General features: G+C 50.0%; 1 protein-coding gene across 13 annotated transcripts in view; it reads left to right on the forward strand.

Moving 5' to 3' along the window:
• RAP1GAP2 (RAP1 GTPase activating protein 2) overlaps window positions 1–25,971 on the forward strand; it is a 216,363-nt gene that overhangs the window by 61,666 nt on the left and 128,726 nt on the right. For 2 of the 13 annotated variants that reach the window (XM_082443479.1, XM_082443482.1), the window contains exon 1: window positions 12,756–12,922. The exons of 8 other annotated variants lie outside the window; for them this stretch is intronic. In XM_082443479.1, the coding sequence (XP_082299605.1) occupies window positions 12,816–12,922 (107 nt within the window). In that variant the 5' untranslated portion in view covers window positions 12,756–12,815. Of the gene's footprint in view, window positions 1–12,415; window positions 12,686–12,754; window positions 12,923–25,971 lie in introns of those variants that run through there. 3 more of the 13 variants (XM_082443474.1, XM_082443473.1, XM_082443478.1) reach the window with 3 other exon arrangements.

Genomic DNA, 25,971 nt, shown 5'->3' on the forward strand with positions numbered 1-25,971 from the left:
TGACTTTTTATCTTAGTAATACTGCAAAATTGCCCTCTGGTTTCTACGCCCACCGCTAGCAGGCATGTGCATTTTGCCAGTCTGTTGGGTGAAACGCCCTCTCTGTTGTGGCTGCATTTTTCCGGTTGCTCAGCCCTGAGTTTCTCCAGCTGTGCGTTGCCTGCCGCACCCTCTGCCCCTTCCGACACCGTCCTCCCTAAGTCAGTGGATTGTTGCCCTCTGAAGTTCCTGCACCCGCCTGGCATCTTTGCAGGATGGTTTTTTGCTGAGAGTATCCTCAACCTCTCCTTTTTCAGAAACCCAGGAACCCAGAGAGCTTTATTAACCGGAGGGGTGGCCATCGATTTGTCTGTGAGACTGAATGCACTGACTTCCCCAGCCAAGTTCAGAGGGGTTGGCCTTGGCTTTTCATTGGTTCACACTTGTTAAGGCACTTCTGCCCTGAGGGTCCCTTGGGCACAGCTTGGAGCCCAAATGCATTTCCTTTGCTGATTGAACCCAGAGGCCAGTTCTCATTGGGCTGGATATTGCCTGCTGATCTCAAACCCAAGTTCAAATTCTAAGGTTCCTTGAGAGGCCTAGAACTGGGCAATTGGGTGGGAAGGGGGTGACCTTGGAGACAGTTTCTGTCACCTACACCCACTTCCTTAGAAAGGAACCTTAAGATAGAAAAGACCATCTCATCTAGGCCTCTGGCTTCAATTCTTAACCCCTTCACAGTACTACTCCATCCACCTAAATACTCATACTGCATCTCATGGGTGTATATAGCATATTCAGCCCTCATTTTACAGCTGAGAAAATAGACTAGGATAAAAGGATGTATGGATACCGAGAGGACAGATCTGCTCCAGAGGCTGGCTCTGCTGACTCAGGCCCAGTGCTCTTTGCACACCCATCTGTTGGGTCACAGAATGCATGTACGTGTGTACATGCATGCTCCCTGCATGCGTGCACATATGTGTGCAGATTTGAGGGCACGTGTCGGCAAGGGTGATGTAGTTTCTTTTCAACTTTTTGTTTTGAAAATTATCAACCTATGCAAAAATGAGAAGGATAATGCAATGAGCAGCTGTATTCACCCAGATTCACCACTTATTAACATTTGCACAGTTGTTCTCATTTTCTCTGTATAATGAGAGTAAAGGAGAGAAAATAAGTGGCAGACATCAAGATACTTCATACGCAAATATTTCAGCAGGTGTCTCCCCCAAACAGTATCATTTTCTGATATAACCACAATACTATGATCACATGTAAGAAAGTGAATATTAATTTAACAATGTAATTTAATATACAGTCCATTTCCAAATATAGTATTTCCCAAATTTAAATGTGGATTGTATATTAGATTATGTTATTGGCTTATTATTAATGGTCACTCTTTGTACTTGGTTATCACATCTCTTTAGTTTCTTTAAATGTGGAACAGCAGACCTGGCAAAGTTGTTTTTGTAGAATGTCCCACATTTTTAGAATTGTCCAAATGTTCCTTTTTTTCTGTGTTTTCCTTGAATAGGCCTTGATTTTACTGAAGAAAGATAAAATGAGTGACCCACATGCTGACAGTGAGGAGGAAGGGAGAAATTCCTGTTTTATCTTCAGGGTTGGATTTAGGCCATTCTGCCTTCCCCGTGAGTAGGGTCAAGAGGATTGTCCCCAGGCCTGTCACTCATGGGCCGGGTTGGTGCCTCCAGGTCTGTCTGGTGTCCCTAGGGGCTCCTCCTGGAAAGACTTTCCTATGGACCATTTTGAGGGATGCTCCCCTCGGGTGAAGGAGTGATGTGCTTTTCTTACTTGTCTAAAGCTATTATTTTGCATGCCCATTTTAACTAATTTACTAGTGAGAGAAATCTAACTCAAACTAGTTCAAGGGGAAAAAAAAAAAGACACCAAAAGGAAAAACAGATCTGAGCACTGACTTCAGGAATGGCTGGATCCAGGTGGGTCAAAATATATCATCAGTCTGTTTGTCCCTATCTCTTGGCTCTGCTTTGCTCTACATTCACTTCACTCACAGGCAATTCTCCTCTCATAAGACAATTTAAACATAAGACATTTGTGGTGCCAGCAAAAATTCAGGTCTTCACTTGTTTGGACCTACTAGGTTTATATGCCCATCCCTGAAGCAGTCATTGTGGCCTGATGAATAGAATACATGGATTGGCCAGGCCTGGACCATGTACCCACCCTACAGCTCAGGGTGGATAGGTTGAGAAAGGGACAGTCCCATCTGAACCACAAAAACCAACAGTGGTGTCAGGGTATTCCCCAAGGGAAAATCAAGGCCTGTCGACCAGAAGAAGGGGCCTGAGTGCTAGGCAGGTGGAAAAGCCAACTCCAGTTTGTCTGGTGACAGGCATGGTGAGCCTCTGATTGGTTGTGTCATCTCCTAATCCCTTGGGATCTCTATCCTCTTCATTATGAATTTTGTGGGAGTCAGGAACTATGGAGACCTGTGTCTGGGTCCCAGCTCTGCTTCTTAGGAGCTGTGTGATCCTGGACAGAAGAGTTAACCTCTCTGGGTCTCAGTTTACTCATCTAGCAAATGGGGATGATATTAATATTCCTTCTTTACAGAGTTGTGAGTATCCAATGGAATAAAAGATGTGAATGTGCTTGTAGCTGTCAAATGCTGCATCAGGGGGGTGGTGTTTATTCCCCTCCGAGGTGATTCTCCTGCTTCAGGGTGAGCAGGGCCTGCCCTCGGAGCTGCTCCTTGGATACTTGGGATGGTGACCTACACAGGGCCATGGACCCTCGGGATGGGTGGGGTGATTCCTCCATAGGTGACCATAGAATGGGGCACACACAGCACTGTCCCCCCAGGGGACCATCTGAGCCCTTTGGTCATTCTTTGATGAGGAAGGGAAGATGGTGGAAGTAAATGGGCCAGAGGAGAGGGCTCCAAAAATACTGCATTTCCTGCCAACCCTAGAAGACTTATTTATTTATTTATTTATTTATGGCTGCGTTGGGTCTTCGTTGCTGCTTGCGGGCTTTCTCTAGTTGGGGTGAGCAGGGGCTACTCTTTGTTGCGGTGCGTGGGCTTCTCATTGTGGTGGCTTCTCTTGTTGCGGAGCACCAGCTCTAGGCGCGCGGGCTTCAGTAGTTGCGGCGTGTGGGCTCAGTAGTAGTGGCTCGCAGGCTCTAGAGCGCAGGCTCAGTAGTTGTGGCACATGGGCTTCAGTAGTTATGGCTCGTGGGCTCAGTAGTTGTGGCTCGTGGGCCCTAGAGTGCAGGCTCAGTAGTTGTGGTGCACGGGCTTAGTTGTTCCGCGGCATGTGGGATCTTCCCGGACCAGGGCTTGAACCCGTGTCCCCTGCATTGGCAGGCGGATTCTTAACCACTGTGCCACCAGGGAAGTCCAGAAGACTTTTTAAAAGGTATTTTTAGAAAAATAAAGGAATGTAATTTGTTTCATACCCAAGGGTGAGTGGCCAAACCCCTACCTGTCACCCAAGTGTGGGCCCCAGAGTTAGACCAAGCTTGTCCAGGGTTGGCCCTAGAGAGGTCCCTCCCCTCATCTATAAACATGAGAAGGAGACTAGTACCCTCCTCCGTAGGGTTGTCTAACATCAGGGGGACTTTCGGGTGTCCTGAAACAGACCTTGGAGTTGGACCCACTGATCTGAGGTTTCTCCTTGCCAGACTCACGAGGCTGTGCCAGCCTGGAGTGGGGCTTTCAATGCAGGCATCCTTTTAGCCACCCTATCTGAGTTTTTGCACCTGTGAGAGGGTGGAGGGTGGGTCTCCATCCCTGGAACAGCGATGTTCTGCCCTCCCGTCCAGGCAATCCAGTTCAATTCCAGGACACATGGTCCTCCTAGTGGGAATTCCCTCCCTCACTTCGTTTCTCTCCTCCTCCTCCTCTCCTTCCTCATTTCCAACAATATTTATTGAGGGTTAGAGTGCATCAGGTGCCATTCTGGGCACGGGGTGAAGAGGGAGCAGGTGATGGTGACCTCTAAGATGTGCTGTGTCTGCGCTCATGGGGTTTACAGTCCACTGGGGCAAACAGACCAAAAAAACCAGCAAACAGACAAATCAGTACCGCCCCTCCCCCCCAATCCCCTCCCTAAGCTAGAATAATTGCCACAAAGGAAACAAACCAGGGGCTAGGTGCAGAATAACTAAGGGATGTACTCTAGGTGAGTAGTCAAGGAAGGCCTCTCTGGGGAGGATACATTTGGACAGGTCAGCAACTGGCAAGATTAATTTCCCCATTGGATTGTCGGGGATTACACTGCCAGTTGCCCCTCCTACACTAATTCCCACACATCCCACGGCCTCGAGGGCTGGTTGGGTTGAGACTGTTTCTGCTCCAGGTTCTCCAAGAAGGGACCCTCACAAAGGTCACTGCTGGCCTTGCCTGGAGACGGTCTGACAGCATTTTCTTACGTGTCCTCTGCATGACAGGTTTGATGGATGGTGTTCACACACAGCTGGCTGCTGAGCCCAGCTCCCTGTAACCTTGAAACTGCTCTAATGCATTAAGAAGAAGGAAGTAATTGGGAAACTTTGGTCCTTTAGTTATTAGCTGTGACACATGCAGCCTCATGACTGTGAGTGAGGGGGGCTGGGCAGGGGAGAAAATGGATGGAAGCAAAGAGTTTGGAGCCTTGGGGAGAAAGGGAAACAGCTGGTGCAGTTTCTGAAGCTGCTTTGGGACTTGGAGGAGGGGTAAGATAGTGGGAACTAAATGGGGTTTTCCCAACGATGGAGGGAATTATTCACCAGAAGAGCTTAGATTACAACAGGAGTGATGCAGGCTAGACAGCTGGAAGAACTTTTCCTGGTGGAAAGGGCAGAAAGGCCCCAGAAAGCAGTCCTGGCGAAAAGCTTGCAAATTGCAGACTCATAGCTGCTCACTGGGAGGCTCAAAGCTTGGCTCCTGGCTGGGCGAAGCTCAGGGAATCTGTGTCTACAAGGAAGATAAACTTTGTGTTTGTCTTTAAGGCTAATAGGACTTAAAGTCATCATGGGAAAGAGCAATGAACACATCAGTGAGTTAGAGTACAGAGTCCTTTGTGAAGCAAACTCTAGTTTGGGTTAGGTAAGAGAGCGTTTGATTATGGCCGCCTATAGGGGCAATTTCCCTCTAGAAAGGAGTATCCAACCCAGAGTTCTTCTGGGACCCATAGAAGCAGGAGATTAGTTCAGACAACAGGAAAAAAAATTAGGGTTTATTAGGAATCAGGTCAACAGGGCCACAACCTATGAATTTTCTGGTTGACTAGGCTTGTGAGTGATCTGCAATGCACACAATCCACACAATGTGATCTTCATGTTCTGCTTGGTACACACACACACACACACACACACACACACACACACACACACACAGGTGGGCTGCACCCCGCAGGCCTGCAAGCCGTGTACTTGCCCAGCCTTGAGACGGAAGAAAGAGCCTGGAGTCAGCGAGAGAGACATCGATGGTTTAATGGACAGGGGATCTTACATGTCTGAAGCAAGGTCCTGGAGTGACACCCTACTGTGTGAGGCAGACGAGGGCAGGACAGGGCAGCAGTGTTCACTACTGGAGGGGAGAGGGAGGTTACCAGTTATAGGGGGAATTGATGTCAGGTTGGCTCATCAGTTACCAAGGAAACGAGCAGAGAAGCACGCCCATCACCCCCTTTGATAAACTATTGTACAATCAGTAGCTGGGGCCAAGGGGAAGTCTGTAGGCATTTACTGATTAGGAAGGTCAGTCATATGAGTAGGGAGTAGATGAAGCAGGGGCTGGTCGAGCAGGGGATGTACAGAGAGCAAGAGAACAGCCATCTTGGGCGGCCTGATCATACTCTCTTCAGGACGTGTAAGATCTGTGTGTTTGTGCAAGTAAACACTCGCCTGCTTGCTGGTACCCAGGATGCTTGGCCTAACTGTTGTCAAGCTCAGTTACAGGCATACCTCATTTTACTGTACTTTGCTTTCTTGCGTTTCTCAGATATTGCGTGTTTTTTTTTTTTTTTTTTACAAATTGAAAGTTTGTGGCAACCCTGTGTTATCAGACGATGGCTAGCATTTTTTAGCAATAAAGTGTTTTTAAATTAAAGTATGTGCATTGTTTTTTTAGACATTATGCTATTGCACACTTAGGAGACTACAGTATAGTGTAAACATAACATATATGCACTGGAAAACCAAAAAATTCATGTGAATCGCTTTCTTGTGATATTTGGTTTATTGTGGTGGTCTGGAACCGAACCTGCGATATCTCCCAGGTACACCTGTATTTGGTTTCCCAGGGAGCAGTCACTGTGAGTAAGGACTTAAAACAGCGCAGTGAGAAAGGCCACTTAAAGAGTACCTGCGAGGTGTTTTTGCATGCATTCTCCTTTAATGAATGATAACATCTATCTTTTTACTTATTTACAAAACTAACATGTAGTCCTTATAAATTTACAGATAGAAGAAAAGCACAAAGACAACAATAAAAATCATCATAATTCCATAGACAAACACTATTAACCTTTCTTCCCCCCACTATGAACATTTTCTTTTTACTTTTTTTGGTCACTCTGTGCAGCTTGTGGGATCTTAGTTCCCCAACCAGGGATCAAACCCCTGGCCCATGGCAGTGAAAGCGCCAAGTCCTAACCACTGGACCACCAGGAAATTTCCTCTTTTTATTTTATATTGTGGAAAATATCAAGCATATACAAAGTAAATGGAATAGCATAATGAACACCCCCCCCCCTAATTATCAACATTCTGCCATTCTTGTTTCATCTATACCTCTACCCACCCCACATCCTCCTTCTATTATTATTAATTTCAGTTTTTTGAGGGGAAATTTACATATGTTGAAATGCACAAATCTTAATTATACATTTTGGACAAGTGGATCCCACCATCCTGTCCTAATAGAGAACATTTCCATCTCTCCAGAAAATCCCCCACCCCCAGAGGCAACCACCGTTCTAATTTTTTGTACCTTAGATTGTCTGTTTTAGAATGTTGTATAAATGGAATCATACAGTAAGTAATTTTTGTATCTGGCTTTTTTTCACTCCATAATGCTTTTGAAATTCAGCCATGTTGTTGCATGTGTCAGTGTTTTGTTCCTTTTTATTGCTGAGTGGTCTTCCATGGTGTGGATAGACCACGGTTTGCTGATGGACCGTCTATTTTGAATAAAGCTACTATGACCATTTTCATCAAGTCTTTGTGTGGACCATGCATGCTCATTGAAGCCTTGCAAGAACCCTAGGAGGATGGCACTGTTGTTATGCCCATTTTACAGATGACCAAACCAGGGCCCAGAGAGATGAAATTTCTAGCCCGCGGCCACACAGATAGTAAAAGCTGAGGATAGGATTCTAGCCCAAGTTCGTCTGACTGCGGGGTCTTTAAGTTTTTGTTCCCTCGCTGTAGTGTCTTCGCATCACAGCTGATCGAGGTCATTAAGTATAGAGACAAATGGGTCCTCACCTCAGTGACCTGTTGTTCATAACTGAGTTTTAGCTTAAGTACAGTAGGTGGTATTGATAATAATGGCTCTGAGTCACCAAGAAAAGTTTCCATTAAACCTATATTTGAAGTGGACAAAAAATCTGTAAGCCATTTTAGAGAAATTTCTAGCCAAGGTCATAACAATAAAAGCAAGCAAGCAAACAAAGAAAAGTTTTGCTACTCAAAACTCTGTTGTCTGGAAATCTCACTTAGCTGTAATACGTCCTCTCCTGAGGAAGCCAGCACAGAAGGTGTTACTGGGTATATAGACTAGTATATAAATAATGCACATATAAGAAACCACTCTGTTCTTTGTAGAGCCAAACAGAATAGATTTTTGGAGAGTCTGCTGGTTCTTGCTTTGAAAGATGTTGCTAAGCAATGTTGCTAATATTATGGAAAGACAGCTTTCCTCCCCACTTTTCCACTCAGCCCCAGAAAGCCTAGAGTTGGAAGTGGCTCCACTGGTAGCAACAGCTAATCAGTGAGGTGGGGAACGACTGGGGACCCTGAGCATGAGATGACTGTACTGCAGGCCACCCACCCTTAGCCCCATCTGCTCCCGATTCTCTGGAGTGACCCCTGGCAGCCTCCATGCAAAATCTGCTTCCTGCTCATCAGAAATTTCACACATGGAAGAATCCTTTTGAATGTTTCTACTGTGGGAAAAATTATAGCCATGCCGTTTAGATTCATGGATTCAAAATTCCATAAATAAACCAAAAAGAAATATTTTAAATACCTTCAGTAACCCAAGAAATAGGTGAAGAACTCTTTTCTTCTTCCTCCTACCCCCTTTTTTGTAATTCCTGAACAGGAAATCAGCGAAGTTCTGATTATCATCATGCATTGCAGGCTCTGGGTACTAAATGATGTGCAGCCCAAAGGCTGGATGGCTGCCACTGAGTGGGATCTGTGGGTTTCCTCAGGCATGGTTTCCTCTCCCTGGAGCTCGGAAATGCCACACAAGTCACCGAGATCCCTTTCCAAAATCTGAGCCAGTTTCTCGGCAGATCCTCTGTTCAGTGTGACATGTGTGGCTCCAGGGAAGTAGGCTGAGCTGTGGTTCCCAAGCTTGGCTTCCATGCCCAGCCTGGGCATGGCCTGTTGCTATCCCCAAAGGAGCCTGTTGTGGTGGGAGGGACCCCTTTGGGGGCTGGTCATGGGCTCTGAGAGGGGAGGTTAGGAGCTGGGAGGAGAGTCAACGTGTGGCAGAGATCCCTCCTGCGTCTCTCTCTCTCTTTTCAAAATAGAAACTGCTTCCCCACTTCAAATGACCTTCCCAATCTTTCCCTTCCCTCCCCTTTCCCTCTCCCCCTTCTTTCTCCTTTTCCTCATATGGTGGTATCCCAGAGACGCAACTGTAACATGGTCCAGCAGGGGGTGCTGACGTACCTGCCAAGAATGAATGTCAGTCTGGCTCCTTGCAAGCACAGGTGTGAGTGCTCTGCAGAGAGACATGAGGGGGCTTCTGAGTGATTTCTCTCGGAGCTGGAGCTGGTGTGTACCCCCAAAGGCATAAGAGAGTGGGGATGCTGGCCTGTCCTGAGCAGGTCTAAAGTTGTATAACTCTTGAATTGCTCCAAAGGTTGTGTGATCCAGGGGATGGCTGGGCACACTGTCCCCTGTAGAAGGGGAAAAGCAAGATATCTGAAAATAGCTGGTTTTCGTAAAAGGCCCTACCCCGTAGCTCCACAGTCCCTCTTGCCTCACATCTACCCGTGATCCTAGCCAAGGAGGGTTGAAATCCTTTTGGGGAGCAGTGGAGGCACTGGTAGTGGAGGTGGGGTTGGCGGGGGGGAAGGAGCGCTTGCTTTGGCCTCTCTCTCAGACCTGGGCGCTGGCAGCGGGGCTGATTCCTGCTTTCACGCGGATGTGTCTCCTGGAGCGGCTTCCCAGGCACAGAAAGCCCTTTTCTTTAGGACCAAGCATGCGTGTCTGTCTGCTTCACCCCACTGGCCCTTTAGGAATGGGCTGTGCAGCTGTCTGCCCTCTGTTCATGATTAACTGCCCTGTCCCCTTCCCCACCCAGCTCCCACCCAGGCCCCCTCAGCCTTTGGGTTTCCCCGGTTTGGGACAGAGACCCAGGCTGGCAGCTGCCTGGCACTTTGTTCTCAGGGACTGTGGGCTGGGAAGGGGGGAGGGCTGGAACAGAGGTCCTGTGAGCTGGGACACCGCTGAGGATAAACTGCTGCTCAGTGGCCTGGGATCCGGGAGAAGACCCCTTCGCTGACCACTGTGGTCCTCACTGACCTCACTCCCTGTGGTCTGGAAGTGTCCAGTCTTCTCCGTCCACCCCAAAGTGCCCCATGGATGTGGCCCTAGAAGACCTTTGGGTCACTTATCTGAAAAATCGTTCCCTTTTGGTTCTCTTTCAAATTTTGTGATTTTTTCAAGGACATTGTCTTCATTTGGTGCAAGTGTGTAGCTAAAAACTAATGCTTGTCTATTTTTCTCTTTTAACGAAGGTGCTTCAGGTGCCGAGCCTTCGCCAGGCAACAGAATTGAGCTAGAATTTACTAAGTTTGTGTATGTTTTCGTGGGATGAATGACAAGCAATAATAGATTTTAGGGTGGTAATAATGTTTTCTTTTAAAATTAGTTAAGTGAGTGGATTTAATTAAAGCAAAGTTAATAAGTAAATAACTGAGTAGTATGGTATTAAGACATTGTGAAGGTGGTATGCGAATGGCCTAACTTGGGGGAACAGTGGCTGGGTCACATTGGATAAACTGGATAAGCCACGAATGGGATGGTTTTGTGGTTTCATGTGTGTTAGCCCTGCTTATTTTGAGCAAGGATGGTCTTACATTTCTCTTACCCTAGTTTCTTGCACAAAGCTGGATGCATCCTAATTGTTTCATAAATGTTGGTGGAATGGCCAAATCTAGCAGATGGTCATTACATTCTCTGCCATTGATGGGTTTCCTTATGCTTTGGTGTTTCCTGTGTGGGTTGTGGGCAGAAGGAATGGCTCTCCCACCCCCAGGAAACTTCTACCTCTTAGGGCGCTAGGAATCAGATCAGGTTACGGTCTTCGGGGGACAACCTTATATTTTCAGCCACATTGGGGCTGGAAACATTGTGGTTGTAGATGAGTTGAGAGGGCCTGGAAGCCCAGAACAACAATGAATAAAGTCACCTGCTTGGTGGAAAGATTTTTCACTTTCATCCCAATGCCCTGTTTCTCACTGATACACTTGACCTAAAATACCTCCCAGGAAGTGGGGCATAGGTGGGAGCCATCCACATTCACCCACCTGGAAGGGAGTCAGGTCTTGCACCGAGGTGTACTCTACCTGTGTGTGGATAAACACCCCATGCTGGCCTAGACCTACAGCCAGTGCCTCCAGCACACTCCTGGCCATGGAGAGGTTCTGTGTATGGCAAAGGCTGGAGGAGCCCTGGGCTGTATGTGCTGCAACGCTGCCCTCTTACCCATTGAGGACATACTCATTTCCCCATTCTTCTTCCAGACTGATTCTCAGGTCACTTACTGGTGTAGTCCTTGAAGCCAGGGTAGCTGCAATCCCAGGGGTGGGGCCTGGGACACTCCTCTCTGGCTATAGATAGATGTCCATGGCTATATCTGTGATCTCCCACCACCCAGGCAGGCTCAGGGGGGGCTGAGGCCATTGCTAATGGATGCTTCATAAATAAACCAGGCACATTTTGGCACCACTCCGGCGCTCCCTGCCCTCCCCCCAGTTCCAATGCCAGCAAGAAGCTGTGCCCACTGGAGAGGTGGGGTTGAGGCCTCAGGCCCTTGAATTCATTCGCAGCCCCCGTCCCCTCTCTAGCAAGGTCCCCTTCCCTGTCTGGATTTTCTCTGCTTGCTTGAACTGCAGACTGTATAAAAAACAAGGCAAATTGCCTCAGGGACCTCTTTGGCCCCAGCAGGGCTGTTTCCAAAGATGGACTAATTGGCTTGTTTTAATTCCCTCCAGTCCTCTGCCCATTCCCTTCCCTAGGGGGATGGAAGGAGAAGCAAAGCCAGTAGTTAAGCAGGGGGTGGGGGGAGGTGAGGGTGGTGAGAGGGTGCTAGGCTTCCTGGCAGCAAATGGAAGTGACTGAGTGGGGCTTAGGAGCGCCCCACGCCCGTAGTAGAGACCGGGCCAGGGCCCTTTCCCCACCGCCTGGCTTCTGAAGTGAAGCAGAAGCGTGCACGCGGCGTGCAGGAGGAGGGGAAGAATGCACGTTTGGGTGTGTGAGGCGGCCCGCGCTGGGGCCCCAGCTGCCGTGGAGTAGGGTCCCCCTCCCCGCACCTGCGTCTCCCTGGCAACCTGGGACGCGAGGTGCAGGTGTAGCAGCCAGGAAATCTATCATTGACCCTATGTTTTGTCAAACTCCCAGGGCCGGGAAAACAAATGTTAACCGGGGGGACTGACCCCAGCCCACATCGATGCGGACTCTGTAGTAGATCCCTCTACCCCCGCATGACAATCCTTTCCCGGATTTGGGGAAAGGTGAGAGGTAGCATACGGCCGAGTCAAAACGCCAGGGATCCCTGGCCTGGGAGGGCGGGCGCCGCGCGCTGGGCACGGGATGCCCTTCTAACCGCCCGGCAGCCTGGCCGCGGGCGGAGGAGGCCCGCGGCGGTGCCCGCGCGCGAAGGCAGTTTTCGCTTGGACTGAGGACGCGCGTTTCCTCTCGGTGCATGTTTTTTCTCCCTCTGTTTTAAAGACAGTGACAGCATCGGAGAAGTATCTCGGCGGGCCGGGCTGGGAAAGCGCGTCAGCCGCCTTTGCGTGGGGAGGGAGCCCGGGGCCCGGCCAGCGGGGGCGGGGGACACGGAGCGCTGAGGAGGGGGCCGAGGAGAGGCGAGGGAGCCCTGGGGCCTGGCCGCCCGGCGGGACGGGAAGGAGCCGGGGCGCGGGGCGGAGGGCGAACGCGGGCGCCGAGCCCCGGGAGCGCTGAGCGCGAGCCGGCCGCCTTCCTCCCGGGGCGGCCGGGCCGCTTGAACCGCCCGCAGCCGGGGCGCCCCGGGCCGGGGCCCGAGAGGCGGGTCCGGGGCGGGGTCCGGGGCGCGGGCGGCGCGTCGGAGCCAGAGCCCCGGGGCCGCCCGTCCGGGCCGCGCCCCTAGCGAACCTTGGAAATGCCCGCGCTGGGGGAGCGGGCACCGGCCGCCCGGCGGGCCCCGAGGAGACACTGAAGGTCGCCGGGAAGTGAGCACCCAGTCACCTGACCCCCAGGGCGCACCTAGGCGGGGCGGGGCCCATGCGAGGCGAGCAGCCGGGGACCCGGGCGCGGGCGCAGGGGCCGGGAGCGGGCGGCGCGGAGCGCGCGGAGCGGGGCTTGCGGGGGCGCGCGGCGGGCGGGCGAGGGCGCGGCCGGGCACCGCCGGCGGCCTCGCCATGTCCCAGCCGGCGGGGAGGATGCATTGCCGAAAGGCGGGGATCCGCGCCGCCGTGGTGCTCATCGGACTCCTGCACAAATCCCGAAAACAGAGTAAAGAGAAAAGGTAAAGCCTGGCAGCGCCACCTCCCCCTTCCCGCTGCTTTCGGGCTAAATTCCCGTTTTCTTTGGGGTGGACTTTTCCAAGAGGGCGTTTGGCTCCGAGCTGGATGGGGAAAAGCCTCTACTCCGGGCGCTGCCTGGGGAGCGAGTTCGAAGCTTAGCCCCCGACACTGGCTGTTATGGGAAAGCCCGGGCAGGGCATTGGCTGGGTCGGAGGGCGGCTGGGAGAACCCTTCGGACTTCATCCCCAACAGAGGGTCACCAAGTCCTTCACTTCCACTCCCCGAATTTGCCTATCGCGGCGCCCTTCCCAAAGCCTGCAGCGCGAGTAGCATTGATCCGACCCGGGCGACCGTCCCTGGCTCAGGCCCGAATGGCCCAGTACACTGGGGATGCCATTTGCTTCTCTGCAACTTGGCTGAGCCCGCGAGGTGCCGGCCAGGTCGGGATCTGCTAGCTTTGCGCAAGGTGCCGGCAGGCGAGGAGCAAGTTTGGAGGTTGCTTGCCACCTCCACCCCTGCCTCCGTGTCCCTCTGTCTTTGGGTTTTTCTGTCTTTGACTCTTCACCTTTCTTGGGTTTACTCTCTTAATTGTTTAATCCTGGGTGTTGAAAATCGTTCTCTGAGGCGGTTTCAGAGATAGGCTGGAGGACCTATGGGGTGAGAGATGTGGGGTTTGGGATGGACAAAGGAGCTTTTGGGGTTGTTTCCGGGGCTGCAGCCCCCAGCTGCAGACGTGATGTCCACGAGACCCCAGGGAGCTGCCCACACAGGCTGGCATAGCCTCCCTCCTCTGCTAGGGTATATGAGCCCAAAGCTTCCCAGCAACCGGGGGTCATTAGAGTTGACTGTCCACAGAGATGCTGTGGGGATTTGGGGTAACTGCTGGTGGCCCTGCGGCATCCTAATTTCCAGAGGAGTTCGGAGTTAGTGCTGCGTTCTGCATTGGACAAGGGCTAAGACAAGGGCAGTGGAGCCATAGATGCCTGGCTGGTGACTGGTGGCCCCTGGGCTTGCCCAGAAGCTGGGTGTGCCTGTGGGAGGTGACGGGCAATGAACTAACTGGGGCACTTGGAGAAGCTGGCATGGGTTGCCGCTTATGGTTTGGTTGTCTCTCATCCCTCCTGTTCCCCTTCCTATAACGTAGTCTAATTTGATGTTTCCCACAGCGCAGGATGAGTCTTCAGTGAAGTAACTGAAGGTGGTTAAGCATGAAATAACATTGAGTCACCTAGTGAGAAAGTTCTTCCCTTTTCAGTTCTCTGCTAATCCCTGTAATTTCTTCAAGGGGAAAGTTTTAGATTGGTGCTAGTCTGGTTTTAACACCTTTTTAACACTTGCTAATCTCCCTTTTATAACAAAGAGAGCAGACCTCTGGCTCAGGGCCTTTAAATTGGGGAACAGTGCCTGCCTATAACTTAGGTTGTTTTTGTACTATTTGTTTTTAGGATTCTCTCCTGGTTTTGGCCAGTGATACTAATTTTCCCTCTTGCAGTGGTGATATAAAGCATCACTTTAAATTAGATGTATCAAGTCACAAGAATGAGCCTATTTAGTAGAAACAGTAGTAATAGTACAAATGGTATAGAATATGGCAGAAATTCTGCAGGTGATCTAGGAATGACTGATGCCCAGGGAACACTTGTCTAGCAGAAGAAGCTGCCAGCAGGACTCTGGAGCTCAGGGCTCCATGTCTGGGCCCCATTCTCCCGTAGACTTTGATTCTCATCTATTCCGTGCCCTTTGGCATTTTATCTGTACAGTGGGGGTAAACAATCCAACCCTCTGAAGTCAGGATATGGGATGGCTGTTCTGAGACAACCTGGACCTGTTTTGAGGGATGAGAAGGGAGACGTGCTCCATAGAAAGGCAGATGCATCAGAACACTTCTGTCTCTGAGTGTAGAATGTGGGAGCATGGCAAAAGCCCTGCACAGAGGGCTAGAAGCTCTAGTCCTGGCTCCTCCGTTGACTGTGATGTGATAGATTTCATCTCTTTGAGCCTCAGTTCCTCCATCCACACAAAGGGCATGCAAGGCTCAAGGGAGATAACGTGGGTAAACGTGCATCTGAAAGGTAGGAAGTGCTGCGTGGGGATGGAGAGGTTTGATTGGAACTGCTCCCATTCTCCTCTCTCTGGGCCCATGTCCCAGAAACGAAGGTAAGATGTTTGGTGATGACAGCCCCACCAGTAGTCCAGACCAGCCATGCATGGGCCGAGGAGGCAGCCAGGCAGGTGTGGACCTGGGCAGAGATAGTCTTGGGGTGGGGGGCTGCAGTGAGGCAACAGGGAAGGACGTGGACAGGGGACAGGAAGGGATTGGCCGGGGTGAGGATGTCCCAGGCTCAGGGTACTTGTCTTTCCTCCTGGATGCACTGTGCTCTTCCCTGCAATGCAGGCATACAGTGGTGACCCTCCTAACCTCTGCCTTTGTCCTAGTCTTCTGTTGCTCCTGCCATCCTGATGGCTTTGGCCATGGATTTAACCTACCAAGGAGAGAGAGGGCTTGCTTTCATGTTTGTGCTAAATGACCTTTGCTTCCCTTGCTGTTTGTTTTCTGGAGTTCCTTTGTCTTTAAGCGTCTGAAATCAGTGCCGTGTACATGATTGACCCTTGCTCTGCAGGCACCGGCCATGGGGGGGCCTGGAGCAGGCTGCAGCTGCCAGCCTCTCTTAAGCACTTCCTAAACTCCATGATGAGTGTTAAATTTGCCGAGGTCCTCCTTCCTTCCCCCTCTCATCACAGGGTCAGGTCAGATTCAGGTCCCCTCCTCATCCTTCCCAGAAGGCTTGATTCACCCATCGATCTTCCCAGCACCTCTACTGACAGGCTTGTGCAGATAACGCTTGTGGCTGTTGGCCATAAGGGATGTAAAGTACTGTGTGTCTTGCAGTAATGGCCCAGTGGTCCTTGTCACCTTCCTGTCCTCCGCAGGCCACATGGAGATAGTGTATATGGGGGGCAGGTAGGTGTGCCAGGGAGAATGGTAACGACACAGGTAACCCGTAGGGGCTCAGAAGCAGGAGACTCCCAGGCACTCTTGGTAGGTCCTGAGAACTGTACCCAAAGCTCCAGCCTCAGTTGGAGCTGGAGAAATGTGGGTAGGGCTCATCAGCCTTGACCTGACGGCTCTCTGGGAGTTGTGGGACAACCTGGAGGTTCTGCTTCTTTCCCACCATCTTCCAGTGATTCCATCACTGGCGATCCTACAGAAACAATGTTGTGTTTGAGAGGGGACTGAATTTGAGCATGGTTCCAAGGAGGCACCTGAATGAAGCCTTGCTTGGAGATGGCAGTTTGGAAAGCCCTGTAATGGAGAGCTCCTTTAAAGCGCTCTGGGGGCTTCCCTGGTGGCGCAGTGGTTAAGAATCCTCCTGCCAATGCAGGGGACACGGTTTGAGCCCTGGTCTGGGAAGAACCCACATGCCACAGAGCAACTAAGCCCGTGCGCCACAACTGCTGAGCCTGCGCTCTAGAGCCCACAAGCCACAACTACTGAGCCCGTGTGCCACAACTCCTGAAGCCTGTGTGCCTAGAGCCCGTGCTCCGCAACAAGAGAAGCCACAGCAATGAGACGCCCGCGCACCGCAACGAAGACCCAACGCAGCCAAAAATAAATAAATAAATAAATGTTTTAAAAAAAATCGCTCTGATTTTCAGAGCATATAGATGTGGCAGAGCAGGGTAAATCCAGAGCACCCCTTCAATAATAATAGAAGTAGATGGTGAGGGGAGTGGTGCCCTCTGAGGGGGAAACGGGGATCTTTAGCTGGAAGGACTGAGGTAGAGGAACACACTCAAATTTTGTACCTTCTGAAATGTGTGGGTAAAGTCCGTGTGGCTGCGGGTATGACATTCTGAACTGGAGAGGGGTCAATTAGCATAAATGAAAGAGAAATCCACATTTTACAGGGGGTAGTTATTTTGGGACAACTCTCACCATGGGATTTATGAGGAGGAAAATATAAATTCACTCATCGTTCAGCAAATCACGAATGGCAGGCTGTGGGGAGGCGGAACGGTGAATCTAATGAACCTGGTCTCTCCATTGTCGGTAGGATGTCTAGTGGGTTATTCCTGTGTAGGGTATTAGAAAAAGTTTATCCCTAGCTTAAAAAAAAACCTTTATTGTGGAAATTCTCAAGTGTGCTGCGAAGTGGAGAGAATAGTGTAATATAATACCCGGTTTCAACCCTTATCAACTCATGGCCAATCTTGTTTCATTTATTTACCAATCCACTCCCCCACAAGATTATTTTGAAGAAATCCCAGACATTATATCGTTTCATTCTTAAATATTTCATGTATCTTAAAGATAAGAATTCTTCTAAGAAACTAGCAATTATCAGACCCCCTTAGTTAACAATAATTTCTTAATATCACATTCAGTTGGTGTTCAGATTTCCCTAATTGCCTCCTAAAAGTTTTTCAAAAGTTTTTTTGGGTCAGGATTCACAAAATCCAGTGTGATTGGTGATATGTCTCATTATAAGTTTTCTCCTCCAACTCTTTTTTCCCCCTTAACGATTTCTTTATTGAAGAAACTGTGTTGTCTTGGGGAGTTCCCCAGAGTCAGGATTTTGTGGATGGAGTCTCTGAGTGTCATGTAACATGTTCTGCTGTCCCCTATGTAACTGTAAGTTGGTATTTAGTTCTAGAAGCTCCATCAGATTTGGGTTTGATTTTTTTTTTTTTTTTTGGTAAGACCATGCCAGTGGAGGTTGTCCAGTTGTCTGCTTTTGTGATGTTAGCAGCCATTGATTGCTTTGTCCTTAGGGTTTGAAGGCTGGTGTCAAGGATGATACTTGGGTTCTCACATGGGAGAGCCGGTGACAGCCCTGCAAGCTGCCTGGATGAGGGTGTCCGAGCCCCAGGAGTGTCCAGGAGTCCCGGCCTTGGAGTCCCAGAGTCCCAGGGCTGGAAGGGGCACAAGGCAGGAGCTAGTCTGCTCCCAGGCCCCAGAACAGTTGGCTGCTTGTTCTCTTCTTAGGAGGCGGCTGGGTCCTGCCCTCGGTGGAAGGGCCTGGTCCTCGCCCTCCCTTGTCTCATGTTTGACCCGGTTGGCTGTCGTTGCTTTAAAGAACAAACGTCTCCCTTTAACCAGCTTCCCATTTCTAACTTCACTGCGAGTCTGAGGAGTTAAGGAACAGAATTTGAGGCATAAATGAGTTTATTAGATTCCTTTTGAGCCATTATTTTAATCTCCTATTTGGTCTCCTCGCTTCTCGTCCCCCTTACCCATTCTCCTGATGGCGGCCACAGCGGAGTTTTAAAAGTTCAAATAAAATTAAGTCTGTCTACTCCGTAGGCTTTCCATTACACTTTTTTTTTTTGTTTTTTTTTGTTTTTTTTTTTTTAGAAAAGACCCTGATTATTTTTTTAAAATTTATTAAATTTATTTATTTTTGGCTGTGTTGGGTCTTCATTGCTGTGCACAGGCTTTCTCTAGTTGCGGTGAGCGGGAGCTACTCTTTGTTGTGGTGCGTGGCCTTCTCATTGAAGTGGCTTCTCTTGTTGAGGAGCATGGGCTCTAGGCATGCGGGCTTCAGTAGTTGTGGCACATGGGCTCAGTAGTCGTGGCTCGCGGGCTCTAGAGCACAGGCTCAGTAGTTGTGGCGCACGGGCTTAGTTGCTCCGTAGCATGTGGGATCTTCCCAGACCAGGGCTCGAACCCGTGTTCCCTGCATTGGCAGGTGGATTCTTAACCACTGCGCCACCAGGGAAGCCCTCCATTACACTTTACTTTAAATTTTTTTTAAAGTTTTTTTTTTTTAATGGCTTTATTTTATTTTATTTTTTTTGGCCACATGGCATGTGGGATCTTTGTTCCCTGACCAGGGATCGAATCGCGCCCTCTGCATTGGAAGCATGGAGTCTTAACCACTGGGCCACCAGGGAAGTCCCTCCAAGACACTTTAAGTTAAATCTAAACTCTGAAGCTGGGTCTACTTCCCCTGCCTGGTTCTGTGAACCTGTCTCTTAACACGTCCCCCCTCACTCACTGTGATCACTGTACTTCTGCTGCAAAGGCCTTCTCTCTGTTTCTAGAACATGCCAAGCTTGCTTCTACCCCAGGCTCTTTGTACATGCTCTTTACAGTGACTTTATTGACTGTGCTTCCTCATCATCGGGCTCTCAACTCAAATGTCATCTCCTCCAAAAGGACTTCTGTGACCATCCAACCTAAACAACTCACTCCAGCCGTTTTTACTTTGCTCTGACTTATTTCCTCCATGGCACTTATCATTCACTGATATCATCTAGTGTAGGTAATAAATAATTTATTGGCCATTCCCTCCCCTAGAAGGTGAGCTGTCTGAGAGCAGGGACTTTGCCTTTTTCACATCATTGCCTACATTAGGAGCGCTCGGTAAATATTTGCTGAATGAATGAAAGAATGAATGAATGAACTCACTGACTCCCCCGGTGAAATGTGCCCATTACTTCTTACCTCGAGGTCCTCTTAATACTGCAGTGCCCTCTGACACAGGTTTCAAGATGCCCCTTTTCTTGTCTGAGATTTTTCCCCCTTTCCTCTCTTTCCTTCCCTTCCGGAAGAGATTTTGGAGAGAAATGAACCTGATTGCTTGCACATGTGTATTTCCATTGTTAGTCCTCTAACTCCTTCCTGCCTCTGCGTGGTTTGGGGACCCATAGATGTGAGGGTCCAGGCTGAGTCCAGCCCACCCTGAAGCTGGGCCTGGGCGCCAGGACTGTCCTGACTCTGGGTTCCTAGATTTGGGGTCCTGGGGCTGCTGTCTGATAGGCAGAGGCAGGCTCCCTTCATTTATGCCCAAGAGGGGCCAGTGGGCATCTGAATTAGCGAACAGTCGCCATTAGCAAATATACATTTTTTTTTCTAAATGCAGCTTTATCTCTTGGGAGCCTGCGTGGTGCACAGATGGCTGGTTACCAGGATGTTGCCAAATAGAGGGCTTGCCAGGCCTGCTCGGTTAAACCAACGAAAATCACTTCTGTGCAAACGGGGGCTGCTGAAGGGCGCAGGAAGTTTCTCAGTCATTTTAAGCAGATGAGGCCTGCCTCCCGCCCCTACCCCCCCATCTGCTCAACAAACGGAGTTTATTTGCCTCCCAGATGCACAAAAAGTAAAGGAGGTAGGCAAGATGATTTCAGGTGGACAAGTGCTTTTTATTTTAACAGCTATTTTAAAAAAATGAATTCTGTCAAGTGACGTTGTTTTTCCATGTATGACAGTTATGTAACATTTTTTAAAAGTAAATTTGTTTAAGTAAAAAATGGCGAGTCATTTAAAGAAAAGTGTTAAGAAAAGTAATAGGTGGTACGTGGATTTGGGGAAAATTGGGAAGATGGTGAGGAAATGCCTACGGTTTAGGGAGCGCTGTTGGCAGGAAGGGGGCACTTTTCTCATATGTTACAATGGACCCTACGGCACCAAAGTCCTGGGTTGTTGAGGACCGAATGATTGTAACAAGCCAACACCTTTTTTTTTTTTTTTTAATTAATTAATTAATTAATTTGGTTGCACCGGGTCTTAGTTGCAGCAGACGGGCTCCTTAGTTGCAGCACTTGGGCTCCTTTGTTGCGGCAGGTGGGCTCCTTAGTTGCGGCTCGCAGGCTCCTTAGCTGTGGCATGCGAACTCTTAGTTGCGGCATACACGTGGGATCTAGTTCCCCGACCAAGGATCTGAACAACGGCCCCCTGCGTTGGGAGTGCAGAGTTCCAGCCACTGCACCACCAGGGAAGTCCTAGCCAACACCTTTTTTTTTTTTTTTTTATTCCTTTAATGTTGTATCTATTTTATTTATTTACTTTTGGTTGCATAGCGTCTTCGTTGCTGCGCGCGGGCTTTCTCTAGTTGCGGCGAGCAGGGGCTACTGTCTGCTGTGGTGCGTGGGGTACTCATTGGGCTGGCTTCTCTTGTTGAGGAGCACGGGCTCTAGGCGTGCGGGCTTCAGTAGTTGTGGCACGTGGGCTCAGTAGTTGTGGCTGATGGGCTCTAGAGCGCAGGCTCAGTAGTTGTGGCGCACGGGCTTAGTTGCTCCGTGGCATGTGGGATCTTCCCGGACCAGGGCTCGAACCCGTGTCCCGTGAATTGGCAGGTGGATTCTTAACCACTGCGCCACCAGGGAAGCCCTAGCCAACACCTTTTGAGGCTTACTGTTTTTGAGGCTCTGGGCTAAGGGCTCACGTGCACATCTATCTTAATTCTACCAGTTGTTATCTTTGTTTTCCAGCTGAGGGACAGAGGCTCAGAGGTCGAGAAGCCTGCTGGGGGCAGAATCAGAGGTGGAGGAGCAGGGATTTTTTTTTTTTAATTTATTTATTTATTTTTGGCTGTGTTGGGTCTTTGTTTCTGTATGAGGGCCTCTAGTTGCGGCAAGCGGGGGCCGCTCTTCATCGCGGTGCGCGGGCCTCTCACTATCGCGGCCTCTCTTGTTGCGGAGCATAGGCTCCAGACGCGCAGGCTCAGTAGTTGTGGCTCACGGGCCCGGTTAGGAGCAGGGATTTTAACTCGGTTCTATTGAGGTCCAGAGACTGTGCTCTTAACTATTACATTATCTGGAACCCAGGATAAGCACTTATGCAGTGCCTGGCTTCTGAGAAGTGCTTCCTCCATGCTGTTGCTGTTATTATGAATGTAATGAAGGGTAACATCCACATAGTAAGTGCACAAGCCTTAAAGGTACAGCTCAACGAATTGCCACATATGTATCCGCCTGTGTAGTCACCACCCGGATCAGATGTAGCACTTTCCAGAACCCCAGCAGGCTCCCTCAGGCCTCTCCACAGTCCAGTTATAATTACTGTGGAGTCAGGCCCAGTGCCTCGCATCTGGGTGGTACCTGGGGTAGCCTTGACACCTGTGATAAAGGGAACTCATGTCATGAGGTGGTATTTCTGAGTGGGGAGTCCCAGTTCAACCGTGGTGGATGGGGTCAGACTCCACACTGGTTTCTAGGGGTGAGGGAGCCTGGTTTCACCTTCCCTTCTCCTTCCAGACGTGCTCAGTGGGGGCCTGGAGCCGATGCTGTGTTTATTTGCTGCCCTTGGAGCAAGGCTGGGTTGAAAAATTGTCACTTGCTTTTAAGCTTATCAGTTATGAACACTGTTTCATGAAGGCTGGAGCTCTGGCCAAGTCCTTCCCGGAGCCCTTCGGGGGTGGCCTGACCCTGCGGGGCCACTTCTCCAAAGGCAGGAGGGAACCGGCTGTTGGTTAGAGCCATCCCCTCCCCTGTCCTTCTCCTCCTCCCCACTCTTCTGTTTCTTTACTATTAAGATCTTTACCAACCACACTGAATGTGTGTGGTAGAATCAGGGCGCTGTGCTGATACCTGTTGTCATAAGTGCTTACTCTCGGGGCTAGAACAACTCGTAACAGCCCCCGAGCAAGGCGCAGCTCTCACCGGGTTTAGAGGACAGACCCTTGTAAGGGTGGAGGCGGGACCCCCCTCATTTTTCACTGTCATGTGCTACAATACCACAGTGTTCTGTCTGCAGAGAGTGGGGACAGCAGAACTGCTGGCACCTGGGAGTTTGTAATCTGAGGCAGAGGTGGGAAACTGGCCCCTGCACACTCCTCAGATCCTCATGAAGCCTCCACTGTGTACCAGACACTGTTGCAGGCGCTGGGGAGGCCGCAGGGAACAGCACAAAGCCCTGCCCGTTCTCAGGGGGGCTTGTTAGACCCACATATGTTTTCTACTTTTAAGCTGATTTTTTTTTTTTTTAAGCTGATATTTTTAAATTGGAAGGTTCCATGTTACAAATGTGTATTTCCATCTTCTCTTGAGAAATCAGAAGCCATGGCAACATCGGCTGGGCCCGCCTTCCTCATGGCACCTACAGTGCCAGCTGCCGGCTCCATACAGGGCTGGTGCCCTCCTGCTCACCCCAGCACCCATACCTGGCTGCACCTGTGTCACCTACCCCAACCCTGAGGGATTGGATGTACAGTGTGGGAAGCAAGAGGCTCAGGGTTGGGGAGCTCTATGTGTAATTAACTGAACGTGGAGGCTGGGGGTTGGGTCTCAGCCCTGCATGCCCTTTGGGTCTCCTTGGTTTGGGGCAGGTCCACTGTGACTGGAAATGAGGGGTCCTGGCAGCCTGGCTGGGTGCCGTGCAGGAGCTGGGCTGCAGAATAGCCACTGTTAATTTGCCTGTAGATGTTCCTCCTCCCTTGCCCTCCCTAATTACCCACAAATAAAATAACAGAAATTATGCGAGGCTGGGTTTTACAGAACAAAAACTCAGGAATCCCAAGAGAAGGGACAGGGAAGGGAACTAATATTCAGCTCCACTCTGGGCATGGCACTGGGCTGGCACTTAAACCTCACTAATTTCTTTCTCTGCACGACTGATCATTGTCATCTCCATTTCTCATGGAGGAGAAAACTGATGTTCAAAAGGGGTGGCAGGGGACTTCCCTGGTGGCGCAGTGGTTAAGACTCCGCGCTCCCAATGCAGGGGGCTGGGGTTCGATCCCTGGTCAGGGAGCTAGATCCCACATGCATGCTGCAACTAAGAGTTCTCATTCCACAACTAAGGAGCCTGAGTGCTGCAACTAAGGAGCCCTCGAGCTGCAACTAAGGAGCCCGTGAGCCGCAACTGAGGAGCCCACTTGCCGCAACTAAGACCTGGTGCAACCAAATATAAATAAATAAATAAATGAAAACCATAAAAACCAAAAAACAAAAGGGGTGGCATATTCAATGTCACTCAGCTTGTACAGCAGAGCTGTGATTCAAACCCAAGTCTGTTTACTGCCAAATTCTAGGCTTTTCTCCTATCCCTATTACATGGTGACCCTGGCCAAGTTACTTGACCTCTTTGCCCTTGACTTTCACCTTCTATGAAGTGGACTGTAGTGCATCTCACCAGGTATATGAAAAGGCTTCAGGTGATATTGAACTATGACACTTTAGCACCTTGTCGTTATTTTGTAAGGAAGGGACTGGATAGGTCTCTCGGGCAGCTGGGCTTCTTTTGAACACCAGGCCTTAGCCGGGGAGGGGGGGTGCGCTTGGGGGACTGTGGAGCCTTAGTTGGGGGAGGGGTCTGTCCTGTCAGGCTTCAGATACGCTGAAAGGTCTCTTGGCTGCTCTCCTCACTAATTAGAACAGAAATTCCTGCTCCTTTATGAGAACAGGAAGGTCTGGGTTGGAGCCCGGGTTACCCGTGCCATCTGTATTTTAATAGAACATTTATTTTAATAAGATATTTAATCTGAGATGCAAAGGCAGAAACAGTATGTAAATCAAGAGGTAACTGAAACAGGCTGTCTGAAAACTCTATCTGCAAATGTGCCAGAAAGGGCTTTTGAGTGTGACCTCAACAAAGACCGGTTACTGATAGCCGAGAAGGTCCCCCAGGGGCACAGCCACGCGGAGCAGGACACAGGCTGTAGTGCAAATGATGGGAACAAGGCCACCTGGCTTCCGCGTCTCAGGTCCTCTGACCTCTCCCCGCTTCTGGAAGGTGCTGCCAGCCCCTCTGCAACATTGCCTTCTCTTTCTTCTCCGTAAATGCAAATGCAGGTGGTAGTCCTGCTTCTAAATGAGTTGGGTTCCAGACATTCATTCGTGCTGTTTCAGTTCACGTCCATCACTATACGTGGTGCACCGGATGTGTACCAGGCCCTGGACGACAGGGTCCAGGAGGAGAATGAGACACATTTCCTGCCTCAAGCAGTCTGTGTTCCCAAAGGAGAGACCAGACATGTAGTGTGAACCCAAGACCGGAGATGGTGGGTGCTGGAGAAGAGGTGCCTGGTGCCCTGGAGGCCACCCGAGGAAGGCTTCATGGAGTTGGTGGTGTTTGAGGTGGGCCATGGAGCCTGGACAAGATTTCTGAAGGGAGTGGTGAAGTGGGGAAGTACATTCTAGTTAAATAGGATATGTAAGCAAAGGAATGGAGGTGGGATGAGCAGGGGACATGCTCAGAACCCAGTTGGACTGTGGCGTGGATTTCATGTTGGGGAATAGTGGGAAATGAGGCTGTCAGGGTCACCTGAGTCCCTTTTGTGGTTGGTGCTGAGTGTTGGGGAGAGAAGCGCAGGTTAGACAATGGGAGGCTTCTATGCTCTGGGCCTCCCCCAAACCCACGTGGCAGTTTGGTACCCCAGTTAGCATAGAAAAGCAGAATCAGCGTTACGGTTGAAATAGAGTACTGTAATATTTGTTTTATCGCAATCAATTTAGTCAGGGGTTTGGGGCTAGAGGGTCTTTGTGTTGGAGGAGAGGTGGGTGGTACCTCCAAAATGACTCTTTTGCTGGACAATCGAGCTGAATTAGTCAGGGATCTTTTGGTTTCAAGTGACAGACCCCCATTCCAGTTAACCTAAAGGAAAAAAAGAAATGTTTTGGTTTAGGTCAACTGGAAAGTTCAAGGGAGCACAGATTCAGGAATGGCTGGATCCATGGCTCCAGTGGTGTCCCTGGGCACCAGTTTTCTTTCTCTGTCTCTAGGCTATGTTTTTCTTTGAGTTGGCTTCATCCTCAGGTTATCCACAAAGTTGGGTGATGGCTGCTTCAAGCTTACATTCTCCCAGTTTAGCAACACCAGTAGGAAGAGCGAACCTATTTCCCAATAATTTCATCCGGAGTCCCAAGGATGACCTACTGGTTACAGTGGGTAGTGCACCCACCCCTGACTTTGGCCAGAGGGATAGGATACACTGATTAGCCAGGTCTGGGTCTCGTGCTCACTCTTGGTTCCAGAGATGGAGTCGCTTGGGCTGAGACAATAGGAGGGGTGGGTCACCTAAGGAAATTTGGTGTGTTGCTATCAGAAGATGAGGGGATGGAAGCAGGGCAGGAAAAAACCAACAGCTGTCCACTCTCCTGGCCCTGGTGTTCTAGCTGGTGGTGGTCTTGGTGCAGTCTTCGCTGGAGGCTGCAGCTGTTGGTACTCTCTTGATGCCTCCTTCCACCTCTGCGGGTGAGGTGTTCACTCTTCTTGCCTGAAAGGGCATATTGGATGCAGCCTTAGTAAACATGCTCCCTGGGCCACCTTTTCCCTGAGCCCGTCCTGAACTTAGAGGCAGTCAGACGTGTGGCTGTGCTAGACCTTGTC

The sequence above is a fragment of the Balaenoptera physalus genome, assembly GCF_965194825.1.
Source record: "Balaenoptera physalus genome assembly, chromosome: 20".
Classification (NCBI taxonomy): Eukaryota; Metazoa; Chordata; class Mammalia; order Artiodactyla; family Balaenopteridae; genus Balaenoptera; species Balaenoptera physalus.